The 21,621-nt window shown below is 40.3% G+C and overlaps 1 protein-coding gene across 1 annotated transcript in view; it reads right to left on the bottom strand.

The window, feature by feature from the left end:
* Positions 1-21,621, bottom strand: part of DNAJC2 (DnaJ heat shock protein family (Hsp40) member C2) — a 155,134-nt gene that overhangs the window by 90,158 nt on the left and 43,355 nt on the right. Inside the window, exon 12 of the mRNA XM_053716540.1 lies at positions 6,469-6,538. Within this exon, the coding sequence (XP_053572515.1) occupies positions 6,469-6,538 (70 nt within the window). The remainder of the gene's footprint in view (positions 1-6,468; positions 6,539-21,621) is intronic.

Genomic DNA, 21,621 nt, shown 5'->3' on the forward strand with positions numbered 1-21,621 from the left:
ATTATTAAAAAAAATCTTACATTTTTTAATAAGAATTAAAACAGAAAAACATTACTTTTTCTTTAAATTTTAAAGCATAACTTTTATTTTTGTGTGCAGAAAAGGTTAATTAGGTACACAAATACTGCAGAACCCCTCTACACCTCAGCTTAACCTTGCTGAGGTGCCTATTAACCCTTCTGACACCAGTTATAATCCTCACAGAAAAAGATCCGGAACTCAGCTGTAGCGCTGTCCGGTTTTATAAAGTGGCACTAACATTTCAAAGGGTGTAGTAATCAGTATGTATTGTATTCCTAACACATGAGTAAACACTCTGAGGACTCTGCTCCGTTCCTTCCAGTAACAGGAAGTGCAGAGAAAGAGGTGAGCAAAGCAAATTGGCGCCACACATAGCTCCGCCCATCGTGGGCGTTTCAAAAGGCAATCTCCCGGTCGCCATGATTCTTGTTAAAGTTAAGCCGCCGGGAGTTAAATAAACATTCTGTCAAGCCTCTTTACAACTCTTCCGAACTTGCTAGGCAGCTGCTTAGCCAGTGCTATATGTGAACAGTGAAACCACCACATACTGAGACAATCTCCCCAGCCTCAGTGATTTAAGCCACTGTGAGCAGTGAAAAACACCTCATCTTGAGTTTATCTCCTCAGCCACAGTGTCTGTCTAAAAAGTGCTGTCATATAATCCCCTCTTCTTATATATATGGAGGCTCTGTGTCCCAGGTAAATAAAAGATCTCAGAGGAAGTGGAGCACTTTATTTCCCAGACCCAGAATAAAAAGTCAGCACTTACCTTGTAAATCTGCCAGACAGCAAGGCAGCTCACCAGGTTTGAGAGGTCCTCTACCTCACATCGTGGAGAAAAGATAAAGCCTGAGTAATCTTACTTAGGCTATCAGGATGAGGACAGCATAAATTACATGGGAGGCGCAGTGAGAATTATGTCCCACAAGTTCCCATTGCTCTAAAGCCACCACTGCTCTACTGAAGAGACTGATATGGACTACGGCTACACCCCAGAACAAAGCAGCACAATCTTGCACTACTTAAAAAATAATAAACTCTTGATTGAAGAATCTTTAACACCTAACTTTACCACTTCCTTGCTCTAACGTAGGCAAAGAGAATGACTGGGGTGGGATAAAAGGGAGGTGATATTTAACAGCTTTGCTGTGGTGCTATTTGCCGCCTCCTGTTGGGCAGGAGTGATTTTCCCAACATTAATTAATGATGATCCGTGGACTCATCGTGTCATTAGAAAGAAATAATAAAATCTTGATTGAAGAATCGTCTTCCAGACACCTAAATTTTGCCACCTCCTTGCTCTTAACGTAGGCAAAGAGAATGACTGGGGTTGGAGGGAAGGGAGGAGATATTTAATAGCTTTGCTGTGGTGCTCTTTGCCGCCTCCTGCTAGGCAGGAGTAATATTCCCAATAGTAATTAGATGATCCGTGGACTCACCATGCCATTAGAAAGAAATATAACTTTTATTGGTTTTATAATAAAATTGAACACACAAGAACACAACATAAATGTTAAAACCAACAGTGTGAGACTGAATCCAATACTAAATGCGTGTGATACTAAGTGGATGGTCAATGCCTAGAAATAATCTCCTAGTATCACGAAAAGTCATATGATCAAAATTACAGCCTAATGTCCTCTTGGCGAACACCGGTAGGCGAGAGTTCACTTGTGTTATAAGTGTCGCTCTTCCCGTTGTCCCCCTGCGGATGTTGAGGGTTATCAGTCTGAGTGGTTACTACTCAGCTGTCTATCTAATTGTATCTGTATATGTCACCACTTAGTTTTACCGTAGTTTATTAACAATCTTGTTAACACCATAGAGACTAATATATTTAACATCTGTCAGCCCGCAATATTAACGCTGAACCGTGATTTGCTGGTACGTAAATGTTAGGAGACTAATAACTTTCTCGCTTTAAATACTAGCTGTAAAAGACATGACTACAGCCACATAGTAGTAATACGAATCACTGTAGTATCAAGGTATTAATTATCTTGCCTGAGTTTAGAAATATTCACCAGTGGTAATACCTATGTACGTCATTCATGACTATTTGAACTAGCAAACACATAAGAAAACACCAAAGCAATGATTATAGTTTAGCACCACCGTCAGCACGCCGATTTATCTTGCTGTAACTTATTAATAATTAAACAGTGGGGAATATCTACGTATGTTAGTTATAATTATTCGAACTTGCAAACACCAAAGTGAACCCAACATCACTGTCAGCACGCTATATAAAGTCAACGCTGAAGCGTGATTTGCTGGCATAGAGATGTTATGAGACCAAAATTTCTCTCGCTATAAATACACGCTACAAAATCGTGCTGCAAACTACATGACCATAGCAACATTGTAGCAACATGAATTGTTGTAGTATACAATTATTGATAAAGTATCTTGCAGGAGTTTAGCAATAATCGTTTATGGTAATATCCACGTGTGTCATTTATAACTATTTGAACCAGTAAACACTTAAGCAAACACAAAAATATGATGAATATAGTCTAGCATTACCGTCAGCACGCCATATAATATTAATGCTGAAGCGTGACTTGCTGGCAAGGAGATGTTACAAAACCCTTCTCATTTCAAATAATTGCTACAAGTGTTGAGGTATCAACAGGTTACAAAATAATATAAAGATACACAATAAAACATTACCCAATGTTAATGACTGACACAATTTGATCATCATGTGGCCTTAACAGATAGCATCTCAGTCCTATAAAACACGTACAGTGTTAGTAGAGACCAAGCAGCATATTCCAATACTTACCCACTATTTAATCTTTCCCACGTTGAAGGGAGACGTGCTGGCAAGGAGATGTTATGAGACTATAACTTGTCTCACTACGATTAATCGCCACATATGTTGAAGTGTTAACTAGTTACTAGATGATGTAAAGAATAACACCTAAGCACTATTCAATATTAGTCATCGATACTAACTGATCATTGGTGACTGTATGAGATAACATTACAGTCCCATCAAGTACGGATAGTATCAGCAAGACATAGTAGCTAATCCCATATACTACCTATTAACCCCTAAACCGAGGCCCTCCCGCATCACAAACACTAAAATTAAATTATTAACCCCTAATCTGCCGCTCCAGACATCGCCGCCACTATAATAATCATATTAACCCCTAAACCGCCACACTCCTGCTTCGCAAACACTAGTTAAATATTATTAACCCCTAATCTGCCGCCCCTAACATCGCCGCCACCTACATTATACTTTAAACCCCTAACCTGCCGCTCCGGACATCGCCGCCACCTACATTATACTTATTAACCCCAAATCTGCCGCTCCAGACATCGCCGCCACTATAATAAACATATTAACCCCTAAACCGCCACACTCCTGCCTCGCAAACACTAGTTAAATATTATGAACCCCTAATCTGCTGCCCCCTACATCATCGGCACCTATATTATAATTTATTAACCCCTAATCTGCCGTCCCCAATGTTGCTGCCACTATGCTCAATTTATTAACCCCTAAACCTAACCCTAACTTAAATATAATTTAAATAAATCTAAATAAAATTCCCATCATTAACTAAATTATTCCTATTTAAAAAAAATACTTAAAAGGGCCTTTTGCGGGGCATTGCACCAAAGAAATCAGCTCTTTTACCTGAAAAAGAAATACAAACAACAACAGTAAAACCTACCACCCACACAACCAACCCACCAAATAAAAGCCTAACTAAAAAAAAACTAAGCTCCCCATTGCCCTGAAAAGGGCATTTGGATTGGCATTGCCCTTAAAAGGGCATTTAGCTCTATTGCTGCCCAAAGCCCTAACCTAAAAATAAAACCCACTCAATACACCCTTAAAAAATCCAAACACTAAGTCCCGAAAATTCACTTACCGGGAGAAGTCTTCATCCAAGCGGCAAGATGTCCTCAAAGAAACCGGCATAAGTGGTCCTCCAGACGGGCAGAAGTCTTCACCCAGACGGCATCTTCTATCTTCATCCTTCCGACGCGGAGCGGCTCCATCTTCAAGACATCCGGCGCGGAGCATCCTCTTCTTCCGACGTCTTCTTGCTGAATGAAGGTACCTTTAAGTGACGTCATCCAAGATAGCGTCCCTTAGATTCTGATTGGCTGATAAAATTCGTGTTGGAAGGATGAAGATAGAAGATGCCGTCTGAGTGAAGACTTCTGCCCGTCTGGAGGACCACTTCTGCCGGCTTCGTTGAGGACATCTTGCCGCTTGGATGAAGACTTCTCCCGGTAAGTGAATCTTCGGGGGTTAGTGTTAGGATTTTTTTAAGGGTGTATTGGGTGGGTTTTATTTTTAGGTTAGGGCTTTGGGCAGCAAAAGAGCTAAATGCCCTTTTAAGGGCAATGCCAATCCAAATGCCCTTTTCAGGGCAATGGGGAGCTTAGTTTTTTTTTAGTTAGGCTTTTATTTGGTGGGTTGGTTGTGTGGGTGGTGGGTTTTACTGTTGTTGTTTGTATTTCTTTTTCAGGTAAAAGAGCTGATTTCTTTGGGGCAATGCCCCGGAAAAGGCCCTTTTAAGGGCTATTGATAGTTTAGGCTAGGTTTTTTTTTTTTTATTTTGGGTGGGCTTTTTTTTATTTTAATAGGGCTCTTAGATTAGGTGTAATTAGTTTAAAGATCTTGCAATTTGTTTTTTATTTTCTGTAATTTAGTGTGTGGGGGGGGGGTTGTAATTTAGCTAATTTTATTTAATTGTATTTCATTTAGGTAATTTATGTAATTGTAGGGTTAGGTTAGGTGTTACTTAGGTTAGGTTTTATTTTGCAGGTAAATGTGGATTTATTTTAGCTAGGTAGTTATTAAATAGTTAATAACTATTTAATAACTATTCTACCTAGTTAAAATAAATACAAACTTGCCTGTAAAATAAAAATAAATCCTAAGCTAGATACAATGTAACTATTAGTTATATTGTAGCTAGCTTAGGGTTTATTTTACAGGTAAGTATTTAGTTTTAAATAGGAATAATTTAGGTAATAATAGTAGGCTTTTATTTACATTTATTTAGATTATATTTAAATTAGGGGTTGTTAGAGTTAGGGTTAGACTTAGGTTTAGGGGTTAATACATTTAGTATAGTGGCGGCGACGTTGGGGCGGCAGATTAGGGGTTAATAAATGTAGATAGGTGGCGGCGATGTTAGGGGTTAATAATATTGAACTAATGTTCGCGAGGCAGGAGTGCTGCGGTTTAGAGGTTAATATATGTTTATTATAGTGGCAGCGATGTCCGGAGCGGCAAATTAGGGGTTAATAAATATAATGTAGGTGTTGGCGATGTCGGGAGCGGCAGATTAGGGGTTAATAAATGTAAGATAAGGGGTGTTTAGACTCGGGGTTCATGTTAGGGTTTTAGGTGTAAACATAACTTTTATTTCCCCATAGGAATCAATGGGGCTGCATTACTGAGTTATATGCTGCTTTTTTGCAGGTGTTAGACTTTTTCTCAGCCGGCTCTCCCCATTGATGTCTATGGGGAAATCGTGCATGAGCACATACAACCAGCTCACCGCTGACTTAAGCAGCCCTGGTATTGGAGTGCAGTATGGAGCACAATTTTGCTCTACGCTCACTTCTTGCCCGTTAACGCTGGGTTTATAAAAACCCATAATACCAGCGCTGCAGGTAAGTGAGCGGTGAGAATAAACTGCACGTTAGCAACGCACCCCTCTTACAGCAAAACTCGTAATCTAGGTGTATACTAATAGTCGATAGTGATACCAATAACATTTGGCATTCATGACCACACAAATAAACTTATCCAGAGTGACTAATATAATTTAACAGTTTAGCATAACAACTGCCAGAATGACATACAAGAATAATACCAAGTGTTACTTGCTGATCTGGTTACCATCAGGCTGGTTCAGCAACATTCTATTATTCAACGGTACCTGACCCATTTTCCTCTTACAGTCTGGAGATCTAATTTAACTGTATATGTTACACGTGTGAACTCTCGCCTACCGGTGTTTGCCAAGAGGACATTAGGCTGTAATTTTGATCATATGACTTTTCGTGATACTAGGAGTTTAATTATTTCTAGCCATTGACCATCCACTTCGCACGCATTTAGTATTGGATCTCACACTGTTGGTTTTAACATTTATGTTGTGTTCTTGTGTGTTCGATTTTATTACAAAACCAATAAAAGTTATATTTGATCTCAAACCCGGACTTTACCGCCTTTGAGTCTGGGCATAAGAGTGCTTCATTTTGCATGCTGTTCTGTGCGAATTCTTCTATATTTCCACAATTGTAACTTTACAGAAGAGGACATACTTCATTACAAAACCCATTACTCATTTGTCTTTTTATATATTCAGCTATTAATAGTACAAAAGGTTAAGAGATAATCTGCAATCTGTCTGGTGAGAAAATATATATGGGCTTTTCACAGTTTTAAAATTTAAATACCTGTTTTTCCACAACTGATTTTCCTTCTTCTTTTGAACTTGAAGACAGTGTCTCATTCAGCGACTGTAAACTAAAAGTAGAGGCAACATTGGAAAAATATAATGCTGCATTATTTTAAAGCTTCAATGGTTCTAAAAAAATTAAAATGCAACATACAAAAGGGGGTTTATATTCAATATCGCTGATAAAATCAACAAATGTTTCAATCTAATAAGGGGGAAAGATTCACACCAATTTCCCAACTAAGTGACAACAATACAACAAAAACAACAGTTAAAGGGAGGTGGATCATTTAGTTAGCCCCATGCCTGCTAGAAAGAACTTCATCAAACTGCATATGGCAACCACTGTTTAAATAGCATGTTTTAAACATTACAAAAGTGTCACTTAAAGCTTAGAAACCTTACATTAGCAGTCATCAGGCAAAACCGGCTCAAAGATATTCAATTAACCGATTGCGGTTTGTATTCTGGAGAAAACCACATCCATTTAAATCACTGCATAGAAAGTCTTTAATTTGATAAGAAAATTCAGGTTATTTCATGGAACAAACTTTTCTAATGTTTATTTTCTTAAATACATGACAGAAACATTGGCAGATCTCTATCCCTTTAATCACATTATAAAGGGCTGTTTAGCTTCCAGTTTTCTAATTGTGCTTCTGCTTGTTGGTTTTGATATAAAAAAGGCAAGTTGTTTATGCTCAGTTGCAGTCCTGTCTGTTGCAAAAGATACCCCAGCTCTGCTAGTACTACTACTGCATAACTGGCCTACTGCATAAAAACAGAATTTATGCTTACCGGATAAATTACTTTCTCCAACGGTGTGTCCGGTCCACGGCGTCATCCATTACTTGTGGGAAATATTCTACCCCACAGGGAAAGGCAAGGAGAGCACACAGCAAGAGCTGTCCATATAGCTCCCCCTCTGGCTCCGCCCCCCAGTCATTCGACCGACGGTTAGGAGAAAAAGGAGAAACTATAGGGTGCCGTGGTGACTGTAGTGTGTAAAGAAAAATTTTTCAACCTGATTAAAAAACCAGGGCGGGCCGTGGACCGGACACACCGTTGGAGAAAACATAATTTATGTAAGAACTTACCTGATAAATTCATTTCTTTCATATTAGCAAGAGTCCATGAGCTAGTGACGTATGGGATATACATTCCTACCAGGAGGGGCAAAGTTTCCCAAACCTCAAAATGCCTATAAATACACCCATCACCACACCCACAATTCAGTTTAACGAATAGCCAAGAAGTGGGGTGATAAAAAAGTGCGAAAGCATATAAAATAAGGAATTGGAATAATTGTGCTTTATACAAAAATCATAACCACCACAAAAAAAGGGCGGGCCTCATGGACTCTTGCTAATATGAAAGAAATGAATTTATCAGGTAAGTTCTTACATAAATTATGTTTTCTTTCATGTAATTAGCAAGAGTCCATGAGCTAGTGACGTATGGGATAATGATTACCCAAGATGTGGATCTTTCCACACAAGAGTCACTAGAGAGGGAGGGATAAAATAAAGACAGCCAATTCCTGCTGAAAATAATCCACACCCAAAATAAAGTTTAATGAAAAACATAAGCAGAAGATTCAGACTGAAACCGCTGCCTGAAGAACTTTTCTACCAAAAACTGCTTCAGAAGAATAAAATACATCAAAATGGTAGAATTTAGTAAAAGTATGCAAAGAGGACCAAGTTGCTGCTTTGCAAATCTGATCAACCGAAGCTTCATTCCTAAACGCCCAGGAAGTAGAAACTGACCTGGTAGAATGAGCTGTAATCCTCTGAGGCGGAGTTTTACCCGACTCAACATAGGCAAGATGAATCAAAGATTTCAACCAAGATGCCAAAGAAATAGCAGAAGCTTTCTGGCCTTGTCTAGAACCGGAAAAGATAACAAATAGACTAGAAGTCTTTCGAAAAGATTTAGTAGCTTCAACATAATATTTCAAAGCTCTAACAACATCCAAAGAATGCAATGATTTCTCCTTAGAATTCTTAGGATTAGGACATAATGAAGGAACCACAATTTCTCTACTAATGTTGTTGGAATTCACAACTTTAGGTAAAAATTCAAAAGAAGTTCGCAACACCGCCTTATCCTGATGAAAAATCAGAAAAGGAGACTCACAAGAAAGAGCAGATAATTCAGAAACTCTTCTGGCAGAAGAGATGGCCAAAAGGAACAAAACTTTCCAAGAAAGTAATTTAATGTCCAATGAATGCATAGGTTCAAAGGGAGGAGCTTGAAGAGCTCCCAGAACCAAATTCAAACTCCAAGGAGGAGAAATAGACTTAATGACAGGTTTTATACGAACCAAAGCTTGTACAAAACAATGAATATCAGGAAGAATAGCAATCTTTCTGTGGAAAAGAACAGAAAGAGCAGAGATTTGTCCCTTCAAGGAACTTGCAGACAAACCCTTATCTAAACCATCCTGAAGAAACTGTAAAATTCTCGGTATTCTAAAAGAATGCCAAGAAAAATGATGAGAAAGACACCAAGAAATATAAGTCTTCCAGACTCTATAATATATCTCTCTAGATACAGATTTACGAGCCTGTAACATAGTATTAATCACAGAGTCAGAGAAACCTCTTTGACCAAGAATCAAGCGTTCAATCTCCATACCTTTAAATTTAAGGATTTCAGATCCTGATGGAAGAAAAGACCTTGTGACAGAAGGTCTGGTCTTAACGGAAGAGTCCACGGTTGGCAAGAGGCCATCCGGACAAGATCCGCATACCAAAACCTGTGAGGCCATGCCGGAACTACCAGCAGAACAAACGAGCATTCCTTCAGAATCTTGGAGATTACTCTTGGAAGAAGAACTAGAGGCGGAAAGACATAGGCAGGATGATACTTCCAAGGAAGTGATAATGCATCCACTGCCTCCGCCTGAGGATCCCGGGATCTGGACAGATATCTGGGAAGTTTCTTGTTTAGATGAGACGCCATCAGATCTATTTCTGGAAGTTCCCACCTTTGAACAATCTGAAGAAATACCTCTGGGTGAAGAGACCATTCGCCCGGATGCAACGTTTGGCGACTGAGATAATCCGCTTCCCAATTGTCTACACCTGGGATATGAACCGCAGTGATTAGGCAGGAGCTGGATTCCGCCCAAACCAAAATTCGAGATACTTCTTTCATAGCCAGAGGACTGTGAGTCCCTCCTTGATGATTGATGTATGCCACAGTTGTGACATTGTCTGTCTGAAAACAAATGAACGATTCTCTCTTCAGAAGAGGCCAAAACTGAAGAGCTCTGAAAATTGCACGGAGTTCCAAAATATTGATCGGTAATCTCACCTCCTGAGATTCCCAAACTCCTTGTGCCGTCAGAGATCCCCACACAGCTCCCCAACCTGTGAGACTTGCATCTGTTGAAATTACAGTCCAGGTCGGAAGCCTGTCCACCACGTTAGAGAGTGTCGAACAATCGGTTTTAAAGATATTAATTGAGATATCTTTGTGTAATCCTTGCACCATTGATTCAGCATACAAAGCTGAAGAGGTCGCATGTGAAAACGAGCAAAGGGGATCGCGTCCGATGCAGCAGTCATAAGACCTAGAATTTCCATGCATAAGGCTACCGAAGGGAATGATTGTGACTGAAGGTTTCGACAAGCTGAAATCAATTTTAGACGTCTCTTGTCTGTTAAAGACAGAGTCATGGACACTGAATCTATCTGGAAACCCAGAAAGGTTACCCTTGACTGAGGAATCAATGAACTTTTTGGTAAATTGATCCTCCAACCATGATCTTGAAGAAACAACACAAGTCGATTCGTATGAGATTCTGCTAAATGTAAAGACTGAGCAAGTACCAAGATATCGTCAAAATAAGGAAATACCACAATACCCTGTTCTCTGATTACAGACAGAAGGGCACCGAGAACCTTTGTAAAAATTCTTGGAGCTGTAGCTAGGCCAAACGGTAGAGCCACAAACTGGTAATGCTTGTCCAGAAAAGAGAATCTCGGGAACTGATAATGATCTGGATGAATCGGAATATGCAGATATGCATCCTGTAAATCTATTGTGGACATATAATTCCCTTGCTGAACAAAAGGCAAGATAGTCCTTACAGTTACCATCTTGAACGTTGGTATCCTTACATAACGATTCAATATTTTTAGATCCAGAACTGGTCTGAAGGAATTCTCCTTCTTTGGTACAATGAAGAGATTTGAATAGAACCCCATCCCCTGTTCCGGAACTGGAACTGGCATAATTACTCCAGCCAACTCTAGATCTGAAACACAATTCAGAAATGCTTGAGCTTTCACTGGATTTACTGGGACACGGGAAAGAAAAAATCTCTTTGCAGGAGGTCTCATCTTGAAACCAATTCTGTACCCTTCTGAAACAATGTTCTGAATCCAAAGATTGTGAACAGAATTGATCCAAATTTCTTTGAAAAAACGTAACCTGCCCCCTACCAGCTGAGCTGGAATGAGGGCCGCACCTTCATGTGGACTTAGAAGCAGGCTTTGCCTTTCTAGCAGGCTTGGATTTATTCCAGACTGGAGATGGTTTCCAAACTGAAACTGCTCCTGAGGATGAAGGATCAGGCTTTTGTTCTTTGTTGAAACGAAAGGAACGAAAACGATTATTAGCCCTGCTTTTACCTTTAGATTTTTTATCCTGTGGTAAAAAAGTTCCTTTCCCACCAGTAACAGTTGAGATAATAGAATCCAACTGAGAACCAAATAATTAGTTACCCTGGAAAGAAATGGAAAGTAGAGTTGATTTAGAAGCCATATCAGCATTCCAAGTCTTAAGCCATAAAGCTCTTCTAGCTAAAATAGCTAGAGACATAAACCTGACATCAACTCAGATAATGTCAAAAATGGCATCACAGATAAAATTATTAGCATGCTGAAGAAGAATAATAATATCATGAGAATCATGATTTGTTACTTGTTGCGCTAAAGTTTCCAACCAAAAAGTTGAAGCTGCAGCAACATCAGCCAAAGATATAGCAGGTCTAAGAAGATTACCTGAACACAGGTAAGCTTTTCTTAGAAAGGATTCAATTTTCCTATCTAAAGGATCTTTAAACGAAGTACCATCTGACGTAGGAATGGTAGTACGTTTAGCAAGGGTAGAAATAGCCCCATCAACTTTAGGGATTTTGTCCCAAAATTCTAACCTGTCAGACGGTACAGGATATAATTGCTTAAAACGTTTAGAAGGAATAAATGAATTACCCAATTTATCCCATTCTTTGGAAATTACTGCAGAAATAGCATTAGGAACAGGAAAAACTTCTGGAATAACCACAGGAGATTTAAATACCTTATCTAAACGTTTAGAATTAGTATCAAGAGGACCAGAATCCTCTATTTCTAAAGCAATTAGTACTTCTTTAAGTAAAGAACGAATAAATTCCATTTTAAATAAATATGAAGATTTATCAGCATCAATCTCTGAGACAGAATCCTCTGAACCAGAAGAGTCATCAGAATCAGAATGATGATGTTCATTTAAAAATTCATCTGTAGGGAGAGAAGTTTTAAAAGATTTTTTACGTTTACTAGAAGGAGAAATAACAGACATAGCCTTCTTGATGGATTCAGAAACAAAATCTCTTATATTATCAGGAACATTCTGCACCTTAGATGTTGAAGGAACTGCAACAGACAATGGTACTTTACTAAAGGAAATATTATCTGCATTAACAAGTTTGTCATGACAATTAATACAAACAACAGCCGGAGAAATAGCTACCAAAAGTTTACAGCAGATACACTTAGCTTTGGTAGATCCAGCACTAGACAGCGATTTTCCTGTAGTATCTTCTGACTCAGATGCAACGTGAGACATCTTGCAATATGTAAGAGAAAAAACAACATATAAAGCAAAATTGATCAAATTCCTTAAATGACAGTTTCAGGAATGGGAAAAAATGCCAAAGAACAAGCTTCTAGCAACCAGAAGCAATGAAAAATTAGACTTAAATAATGTGGAGACAAAAGCGACGCCCATATTTTTTAGCGCCAAATAAGACGCCCACATTATTTAGCGCCTAAATGCTTTTGGCGCCAAAAATGATGCCACATCCGGAACGCCGACATTTTTGGCGCAAAATAACGTCAAAAAATGACGCAACTTCCGGCGACACGTATGACGCCGGAAACGGAATTTTTGCGCCAAAAAAGTCCGCGCCAAGAATGACGCAATAAAATGAAGCATTTTCAGCCCCCGCGAGCCTAACAGCCCACAGGGAAAAAGAGTCAAATTTTTGAAGGTAAGAAAAAATGATTAAATCAAATGCATTATCCCAAATATGAAACTGACTGTCTGAAAAATAAGGAAAGTTGAACATTCTGAGTCAAGGCAAATAAATGTTTGAATACATATATTTAGAACTTTATAAACAAAGTGCCCAACCATAGCTTAGAGTGTCACAGAAAATAAGATTTACTTACCCCAGGACACTCATCTACATGTTTGTAGAAAGCCAAACCAGTACTGAAACGAGAATCAGCAGAGGTAATGGTATATATAAGAGTATATCGTCGATCTGAAAAGGGAGGTAAGAGATGAATCTCTACGACCGATAACAGAGAACCTATGAAATAGACCACGTAGAAGGAGATCACTGCATTCAAATAGGCAATACTCTCCTCACATCCCTCTGACATTCACTGCACGCTGAGAGGAAAACCGGGCTCCAACTTGCTGCGGAGCGCATATCAACGTAGAATCTAGCACAAACTTACTTCACCACCTCCATCGGAGGCAAAGTTTGTAAAACTGAATTGTGGGTGTGGTGAGGGGTGTATTTATAGGCATTTTAAGGTTTGGGAAACTTAGCCCCTCCTGGTAGGAATGTATATCCCATACGTCACTAGCTCATGGACTCTTGCTAATTACATGAAAGTTGGAGAAAGTAATTTATCAGGTAAGCATAAATTCTGTTTTCTCCAACATTGGTGTGTCCGGTCCACGGCGTCATCCATTACTTGTGGGAACCAATACCAAAGCTTTAGGACACGGATGAAGGGAGGGAGCAAATCAGGTTACCTAAACGGAAGGCACCACGGCTTGCAAAACCTTTCTCCCAAAAATAGCCTCCGAAGAAGCAAAAGTATCAAATTTGTAGAATTTGGCAAAAGTGTGCAGAGAAGACCAAGTCGCTGCCTTACATATCTGGTCAACAGAAGCCTCGTTCTTGTAGGCCCATGTGGAAGCCACAGCCCTAGTAGAGTGAGCTGTGATACGGTCAGGAGGCTGCCGTCCGGCAGTCTCATAAGCCAAGCGGATAATGCTTTTCAGCCAGAAAGAGAGAGAGGTAGCAGTAGCTTTTTAACCTCTCCTCTTACCAGAGTAAACGACAAACAAAGATGAGGTTTGTCTAAAATCTTTTGTTGCTTCTAAATAGAACTTTAAAGCACGAACAACATCTAAATTGTGTAATAAACGTTGTGTAAACAACTATTTCCTGGTTGATGTTCTTGTTGGAAACAACTTTTGGAAGAAAACCAGGCTTAGTACGCAAAACAACCTTATCTGAATGAAAAACCAGATATGGTGGATTACACTGCAAAGCAGATAATTCAGAAACTCTTCTAGCAGAAGAAATAGCAACCAAAAACAGAACCTTCCAAGATAATAACTTAATATCTAAGGAATGTAAAGGTTCAAACGGAACCCCTTGAAGAACTGAAAGAACTAAATTTAGACTCCAAGGAGGAGTCATGGGTCTGTAAACAGGCTTGATTCTAACCAAAGCCTGAACAAAAAGCTTGTACATCTGGCAAAGCTACCAGTCGTTTGTGCAACAAGACGGATAATGCAGAAATCTGTCCTTTTAGAGAACTAGCTGACAACCCTTTATCCAAACCTTCTTGGAGAAAGGAGAGAATCTTTGGAATTTTAATCTTACTCCAGGAGAATCCTTTGGATTCACACCAACAGATATATATTTTCCATATTTTATGGTAAATCTTTCTAGTCACAGGTTTTCTGGCTTGGACCAGAGTATCTATCACAGAATTTGAAAACCCACGCTTGGATAAAATCAAGCGTTCAATTTCCAAGCAGTCAGCTGCAGAGAAACTAGATTTGGATGTTCGAATGGACCTTGTACTAGAAGATCCTGTCTCAAAGGTAGCTTCCATGGTGGAGCCGATGACATATTCACCAGGTCTGCATACCAAGTCCTGCGTGGCCACGCAGGAGCTATCAGAATCACCAAGGCCTTCTCCTGTTTGATCCTGGCTATGAGCCTGGGAAGGAGAGGAAACGGTGGAAACACATATGCTAGGTTGAACGACCAAGGCGCCACTAATGCATCCACTAGAGTCGCCTTGGGATCCCTGGATCTGGACCCGTAGCAAGGTATCTTGAAGTTCTGACGGGACGCCATTAGATCCATGTCTGGAATGCCCCATAATTGGGTTAACTGAGCAAAGACCTCCGGATGGAGTTCCCACTCCCCCGGATGGAAAGTCTGACGACTCAAATAGTCCGCCTCCCAGTTGTCTACTCCTGGGATGTGAATAGCAGATAGATGGCAGGAGTGATTCTCTGCCCATTGGATTATCTTGGTTACTTCCTTCATCGCTAGGGAACTCTTTGTTCCCCCCTGATGATTGATGTACGCAACAGTCGTTATGTTGTCCGACTGAAATCTTATGAACCTGGCTTCCGCTAGCTGAGGCCAAGCCAGGAGCGCATTGAATATAGCTCTTAGTTCCAAAATGTTTATCGGGAGAAGCGACTCTTCCCGCGACCATAGGCCCTGAGCTTTCAGGGAGTCCCAGACCGCGCCCCACCCCAAGAGGCTGGCGTCGGTCGTGACGATGACCCACTCCGGTCTGCGGAAACTCATTCCCTGAGACAGGTGATCCTGGGTCAACCACCAGAGAAGTGAGTCCCTGGTTACCTGGTCTACTTGAATTTGGGGAGACAAGTCTGTATAGTCCCCATTCCACTGATTGAGCATGCATAGCTGTAATGGTCTTAGATGAATTCGAGCAAAAGGAACCACATCCATTGCTGCGACCATTAGTCCTATTACTTCCATGCATTGAGCTATGGAGGGTTGAGGAATAGAATGAAGAACTCGACAAGCTTTTAGAAACTTTGCCTTTCTGACTTCTGTGAGAAAGATCTTCATTTCCACAGAATCTATTATTGTTCCCAGAAAAGGAACCCTTGTGGACGGTGACAGTGAACTTTTTTCTATGTTCACCTTCCACCCGTGAGATCTGAGAAAGGCCAACACAATGTCTGTATGAGCCCTCGCTTTGGAAAGGGACGACGCTTGGATTAGGATGTCGTCTAGATAAGGTGCTACAGCGATGCCCCTCGGCCTTAGGACCGCTAGAAGGGACCCTAGCACCTTTGTGAAAATTCTGGGAGCGGTGGCTAAACCGAATGGAAGAGCCACAAACTGGTAATGTTTGTCCAGAAAGGCGAACCTCAGGAACTGATGATGAGATTTGTGGATTGGGATATGCAGATACGCATCCTTTAGATCCACGGTAGTCAAAAATTGACCCTGCTGGATTGTCGGTAAGATTGTCCGAATGGTTTCCATCTTGAAGGATGGAACTCTGAGGAACTTGTTTAATATCTTTAAATCCAGAATTGGCCTGAAAGTTCCCTCTTTTTTGGGAACCACAAACAGGTTTGAGTAAAAACCTAGACCTTGTTCCCCGGAGGGGACTGGGTTTATCACTCCCATATTTGATAGGTCTCTTACACAATGTAAGAATGCCTGTTTCTTTATCTGGTCTGAAGATAAGCGAGACAGGTGGAACCTTCCCTTTGGAGGAAGTCCCTTGAATTCTAACAGGTATCCCTTGGAAACTATCTCTAGTGCCCAGGGATCCAGAACATCTCTTGCCCAAGCCTGAGCGAAGAGAGATAGTCTGCCCCCTACCAGATCCGGTCCCGGATCGGGGGCTACCCCTTCATGCTGTCTTGGTAGTAGCAGCAGGTTTCTTGGTTTGTTTACCCTTGTTCCAGCCTTGCATGGGCTTCCAAGCGGGTTTGGGCTGGGCCGCGTTACCTTCTTGTCTAGCGGCAGTGGAGTTAGCCGGTCAGTTCCTGAAATTGCGAAAGGAACGAAAATTAGACTTGTTCTTAGCCTTAAAAGGCCTATCCTGTGGGAGGGCATGGCCCTTACCCCCAGTGATGTCTGAAATAATTTCCTTCAATTCGGGCCCAAAAAGGGTCTTACCCTTGAAAGGAATATTCAGTAACTTAGTCTTGGACGACACATCTGCCGACCAGGATTTTAGCCAAAGCGCCCTCCGCGCTACTATAGCAAAACCTGAGTTTTTCGCCGCCAATTTCGTTATTTGAAAGGCGGCATCTAATATAAAGGAATTAGCTAGCTTTAATGCGTGAATTCTGTCCATGACTTCTTCATAGGAAGTCTCTTTCTGGAGCGACCTTTCTAGTTCTTCGAACCAAAAGGACGCCGCTGAAGTGACAGTAATAACACACGTAGCTGGTTGAAGGATGAACCCTTGCTGAACAAAAATCTTTTTAAGCAATCCTTCCAATTTTTTATCCATAGGATCTTTGAAAGCGCAGCTGTCCTCTATAGGAATAGTTGTGCGCTTCGCTAGTGTTGAAACAGCTCCCTCAACCTTCGGGACCGTTTGCCATGCGTCCCTTCTAGGGTCTACTATGGAAAACATTTTCTTAAATATAGGAGGTGGGGCAAAGGGTACACCTGGCTTCTCCCACTCCTTTTCCACTATGTTCGCTACCCTCTTAGGTATTGGAAAAGCGTCATCGTGCACTGGGACCTCTAAAAATGTGTCCAATTTGCACAACTTCTCTGGTACTACCATGGAATCACAGTCATCCAGAGTAGCTAATACCTCCTTAAGCAAAGCGCGGAGATGTTCTAGTTTAAACTTAAATGCCACTAGATCAGGTTCTGCCTGTTGAGAAATTTTTCCTGAATCTGAAATTTCACCCTCAGACAGCCCTTCCCTTACAGCCAATTCCGATTGATGCGAGGGTAAAATAGATAAGGCATCGTCAGCGTCTGATTGTTCATCCTTTTTATCTGTATTTAAAACTGAACAATCACGCTTTCTCTGAAAAGCTGGCAGTTTGGATAAAAGATTTGCTATAGAATTATCCACTACTGCTGATAATTGTTGCATAGAAATAAGCACTGGCGCGCTAGGTGTCGCCTGCGCGGGCAAAGCTGGTGTAGACACAGAAGGAGAGGATGTAGAGCTATCCCCACTACCTTCATTAGATAAATCATCTTGGGCAACATTATGAAAAATAACAGAGCTGTCCTGATTTTGTTTGGACGCTATGGCGCAATTATCACAAACACTCGAAGGGGGAACCACATTTGTCTCTATACACACAGAACATAGGTTATCTGATGGAACAGACATGTTAAACAGATTTAGGCAGGCAAACAATGCAATAAAAACGATTTTAAACAAAAACGTTACTGTCTCTTTAAATAATAAAATGACACATTTATTTCTGAATGTTCAAAAAACTATGAAGGCAATATCCGATTTTTCTGAAATTTGGACCCCAGTGTCTTAGTGCTTAGAAAGTATTGCACAGCAAATATGGAGACTCTAGCTCTTTAAACAAGCAAACCGGAGCTAATTGTTGGATTTAACCGTTTTTATACACCACAATCCCAGCTACAGCCTTGCTGCAGCTTTTTACCTTCCTTAGGGGTCACCATTCACAGAAAAAAGCCTTTTGGAGTCACTTTCTGAACCACAGGACCCTCTCACATGAATCTGCATGCACTGCCTTGTAAATCAACTGTGCAGCTGAAGCACCAAAATGAGGCTTCCTCCCTCAGCACACTAGAGTGAAGGGGCCTTCCTGACTAGATTTAGGTGTCTAAAACAAGCCAGATCAATAAAAAACGTTCCCCAGTGTATGTGAGCTTATAAAATATTTCAAATGGTATAATATTGTAATAAAAACCAATCGATTTTGCCCCTAACAGTGTCTACCAGCATAAAAAACAAAAAGGGGAAGCCTGTTATCTTTTTTGCTGAGGTGAAAGAAAAATGGCTTACCGTTTCCCCTGAGGGGAAATATGACTGTCATCTAGCATTAGCCTGTGTTGTTAGGAGACTAGTCATACCTGAAGCAGATGAGTCTGCAAAATGTTACCCCCAACTGAAGTTCTCTTGTTTCAACAGTCCTGCGTGATAACAGTAATGGATTTTAGTTACTGGTGCTAAAATCATAGCCCTCAAACAGAAATCTTCATCACTTTTCTGTTATAGAGTAAATAGTACAAGCCAGCACTATTTTAAAATAACAAACTCTTGATAGAAGAATAAAAAACTACAACTAACACCACAAACTCCTCGCCATCCCCGTGGTAGATGCTACTTGTTCAGAGCGGCAAGGAGAATGACTGGGGGGCGGAGCCAGAGGGGGAGCTATATGGACAGCTCTTGTTGTGTGCTCTCCTTGCCTTTCCCTGTGGGGGAGAATATTTCCCACAAGTAATGGATGACGCCGTGGACCGGACACACCAATGTTGGAGAAACTAAAGCTCCATTGTTCTTGTATTCAGCCCCGAGTAATGGACAAAATACAAAAGATCAGAATGTTTCTATTGAATATGTGTAATCACAAGCACAACTGCAGTGAGATATTACAAATTACGCTTGTAATACCGACGTTCTATTAACAACAAAAGGGAAATCAAAACCAGAAGATAAATGGTAGTAGGGACACTCCTCTTTTTAACTGAGGGGTTAAATATCCCTCCCTCTAAGTGTGGAGGTAAGACTGGTGATCAGTAAGAACCTCTCTCACCCACAGCCAACACAATGAGGAAGTGCCTCTGCTCTTATAAAAGCCAATCACAGAGAGCCTACTGCAGTAAGCCTCAGAAAAGAACGTATGGCCTAATTCATGCTCAGTTTAAATGCAGTGATGTCACCAGTTACCTAGAACGGAGCTGTACATTTAAAAGCTACTACATGGTTAGTGCTCCTCAGACAACAAACACTCAGTGACTGCATTAGGCGAGTATACAGATTTTTCCAATGTATAAAAGAAAATGAGGTTACTAATAGAATATGCCTGTGCCTACACCTTCTTTAACCTCTTAGCAACAGCCCCCATAAATTGATTAAACTTTCTAGCTTTGTAGTGATTACCAGCCCAAAAGTGATGGCAAATTTAACCTATTTATAACTATTCTTACATCTTTATAACATCAATAATACATGTTTTTATTTTTATTTAAATCCTACTGTATTAGTTTGCTTTCTCTGATCCCTACATTTCCTGTTTCTGTTGTAGTGACATAGAGAGCAATGCATGCTCTCAAAATCGCCAGCACATGCGCAGCTTTTTTACCCTTTCGGTGTCTTACAGCACGCCAAAACATCAGCAAAAAAAAAAAGTTATAGTTAAAGATTGCAAGGATTACAATTTTACTTTCACTTGCCCGCAAATTTACCATCACTTTAACAGTGTAATTTTATGCAATTTTACATTACTGATCCTCAGAAACAAGCACTTGATAATAGAGATTATAATGAGCGCTCTATTCAGACTTTAAATAATCGTTTTTTAAATACATATTTTATTTTATTTAGGTAGGGTATTTAAAAATAAATATATATAAGACATCTATTTTTTCCTTTATGTTTGGTTATTTTCTGTAAATAGAGTGATTAAAAGTACTTAGATGATCATTAGTCAAGGGGAAAGGGCTGCAATGTTTTGTTTGTTTTTTTGTATAAAAAATCTTTATTATATATTAAAGATTGCTGTCTCGTTGGCAATTTTATCTGCCAAGTACGGACACTGTTTTTAAAAAGTATAAAAGTGAGTACTTCCGCCCACTCCTGTATCACTAATAAGCTGCTGAACACAACCACCATAACAGATTTGGAAACAAACATTTAAATAATAAACTGTTTTTACTCTTGTCATTATGCAGGCTGCCTTTACTTAAGTTTTGCTTGAGTTTTACACTCTCATAGTATTTAACTTCATACCTACCAAAATAGTCTGTAGTCCAAGGCAAAACAATGTATGCGGCTCCTTCTGGCAGCTAAAGTGTTAAAATTAAAAGTACTCTCTTTGCAAAAACAGTTATACTTCTTGCATACAGTGTAGGCTGCACTAATAATCAGTAATGAAAGCTGCATTAGATGTGGCAACCTCAAGAAACAGAATTTATGCTTACCTGATAAATTACTTTCTCTTGCGGTGTATCCAGTCCACGGATTCATCCTTTACTTGTGGGATATTCTCATTCCCTACAGGAAGTGGCAAAGAGAGCACAAAGCAGAGCTGTCCATATAGCTCCCCCTCTAGCTCCACCCCCAGTCATTCGACCAAAGGTTAGGAAGAAAAAGGAGAAATCATAAAGTGCAGTGGTGACTGTAGTTTAAACAAAATTTTTTTTACCTGACTTAAATGCCAGGGCGAGCCGTGGACTGGATACACCCCAAGAGAAAGTAATTTATCAGGTAAGCATCAATTCTGTTATCTCTTGCAAGGTGTATCCAGTCCACGGATTCATCCTTTACTTGTGGGATACCAATACCAAAGCTTTAGGACACGGATGAAGGGAGGGAACAAGACAGGTACCTTAAACGGAAGGCACCACTGCTTGTAAAACCTTTCTCCCAAAAATAGCCTCCGAAGAAGCAAAAGTATCGAATTTGTAAAATTTGGCAAAAGTATGCAGTGAAGACCAAGTCGCTGCCTTACAAATCTGTTCAACAGAAGCCTCATTTTTGAAAGCCCATGTGGAAGCCACTGCTCTGGTAGAATGAGCAGTAATTCTTTCAGGAGGCTGCTGGCCAGCAGTCTCATAGGCCAAACGGATGATGCTTTTCAGCCAAAAGGAAAGAGAGGTAGCAGTCGCTTTCTGACCTCTCCTCTTACCAGAATAGATAACAAACAAGGAAGATGTTTGTCTGAAATCCTTAGTTGCTTGTAAATAGAACTTTAAAGCACGAACTACATCAAGATTGTGTAATAGACGTTCCTTCTTCGAAGATGGATTAGGACACAGAGAAGGAACAACTATTTCCTGGTTAATATTCTTGTAACAAACAACTTTAGGAAGAAAACCAGGCTTGGTACGCAAAACTACCTTATCTGTGTGGAACACCAGGTAAGGTGAATCACACTG

The sequence above is a fragment of the Bombina bombina genome, chromosome 6, assembly GCF_027579735.1.
Source record: "Bombina bombina isolate aBomBom1 chromosome 6, aBomBom1.pri, whole genome shotgun sequence".
NCBI lineage: Eukaryota > Metazoa > Chordata > Amphibia > Anura > Bombinatoridae > Bombina > Bombina bombina.